A 1,784-nucleotide genomic window follows, 5' to 3' on the forward strand; every position below is an offset into this window, starting at 1 on the left:
TTTACATATATATATATATATGTAAAATAAAAAATATTTATATATAAGGCAGAAATATATTTAATTTCATATTTAATTATAAAAATCATGTATAGTCAGTATATTAAGAATTTAATGTAACAGTCTCATTAATTAATTCTGTCAAATAATTAAATAATATTTTTTATTTATTCTTGAAATATTTGTAACTTTAGCAAGTTTTTTGTCGTTGAAGTTTCTTTCTCCAAGTATGAATTAAATAATAAAATAGTGACTCACCCCACACTCCTGCCAGCGTAGGTATCTGCATCCCATAAGAGAAGATCCAACAAAAGATTATCATTATGGCTATCCAATACTTCGTGTAAACCTTATTATAAATATCATGATGCGCTATCATAATATATCTACAAAACCAAAAGATTGAATTATTAATAGTTCCTTAAACTCGATCGAATCGAAGAAAATTTTTTAGCTAGATCAGACAGTTCGACTGTAAAGAGTTAAGAAGATAAAGCACACGCACCTATTGATAGTGATTGCTGCGACAGACAGAAGACTGACCCCGACATTTCCGTAACGTAAAAAGGGTACAAAGATGCAGAAAAATCGAATGTCTGCCCAGCTAGCGTTGACGAATCTGATTGAATCGAACGGCAACACCAACAGACAGAATACAAAGTCCGCGATGCATAAGCTGTGTTTCAGTAATAAAAATTTTAATCGACGTAAATGTTAGAGATATAAAAAAAATGCTAAAATTTAGGACCTAATTTCTTTTAGATGCGATATATTTGTGCGAGATAATCATTAACACAATATTATTGTTGTACAAAAGCTTCTTCAATATGTGTGTAAACAAGCTATTTATAAAGTAAATTTATAAGTAATTTTTAATAAGTAATTTATAAATAATTTTGATAATAAAATCATGTATATAAATTTGTTTATTATACCTTATAATAAAGGCCGCTGCAACGTTGCGAACTTTAGGATATTTACATAACGCCACGATCGTTAATAGATTACCGGCTAAACCAATAATCATGATAATGATCGCCACTACCGCTGCAAAGATTCTCAAAGGCTTTGGAAATCTGCGACAGATAAAACAATCATCAGAATAATCATTTATCGACATAACTATATATACATTAATAAGTAATAGTTATATATTAAATAATTGAAAATTTATATAATTAATATAATTAAGTTAAATAATAATAAATAACTTTAAAATATTAAAATCAATAATTGATTTAAATTCAAAATTAAGATAATATAAATGTCGCGCACAAATTCCACAAGTTGGAAATAAAAATCAAGATTATTTCCATTATTTCAAATTCAATTCACGCAATTAATTCATAAATTTAATTACACCATTTCTTTAATTATACCAGTCTTTGAAATAAAGTCGATTTTAAGGCAATCAAGAAATGTATGAAATATTAAAATATTGAAGAATTATGCTGATTCTACAATGAATCGGTAGTTCTAAATTTTATCGGTGAAACCTATGGCTTATAGCCAACTTATACGCTGATTGACTAACTTCATCGATTAATTTCACGATTCTTAACTGAGGTTTAACTTATTTCTTATCTCTTTCTATAGAATTGAAAATATCTAATTCTAGAATTAAAAAGAGATGAGAAATAAGATGAACCTTAGTTAAGAGTTAACCATGCATTGATTAGATCTAAGACTAAGACTGACAGTCTTATAAGTCACATTATAAATTAATATAATCAAAGTTATTAGTTATGAGTGAAGACTTTCTTTATTTCACTAACAATGCTATA

General features: G+C 26.9%; 1 protein-coding gene across 1 annotated transcript in view; it reads right to left on the reverse strand.

Moving 5' to 3' along the window:
- The window catches only part of LOC105618427 (G-protein coupled receptor moody), a 7,238-nt gene that overhangs the window by 1,846 nt on the left and 3,608 nt on the right, over positions 1 to 1,784 (reverse strand). The window contains exons 2-4 of the mRNA XM_012199968.1: positions 936 to 1,076; positions 506 to 676; positions 259 to 386 (exon numbers count right to left, since the gene is read on the reverse strand). Of these exons, the coding sequence (XP_012055358.1) occupies positions 259 to 386; positions 506 to 676; positions 936 to 1,076 (440 nt within the window). The remainder of the gene's footprint in view (positions 1 to 258; positions 387 to 505; positions 677 to 935; positions 1,077 to 1,784) is intronic.

The sequence above is a fragment of the Atta cephalotes genome (assembly GCF_000143395.1).
Source record: "Atta cephalotes unplaced genomic scaffold scaffold00016, whole genome shotgun sequence".
NCBI classification, from domain to species: domain Eukaryota; kingdom Metazoa; phylum Arthropoda; class Insecta; order Hymenoptera; family Formicidae; genus Atta; species Atta cephalotes.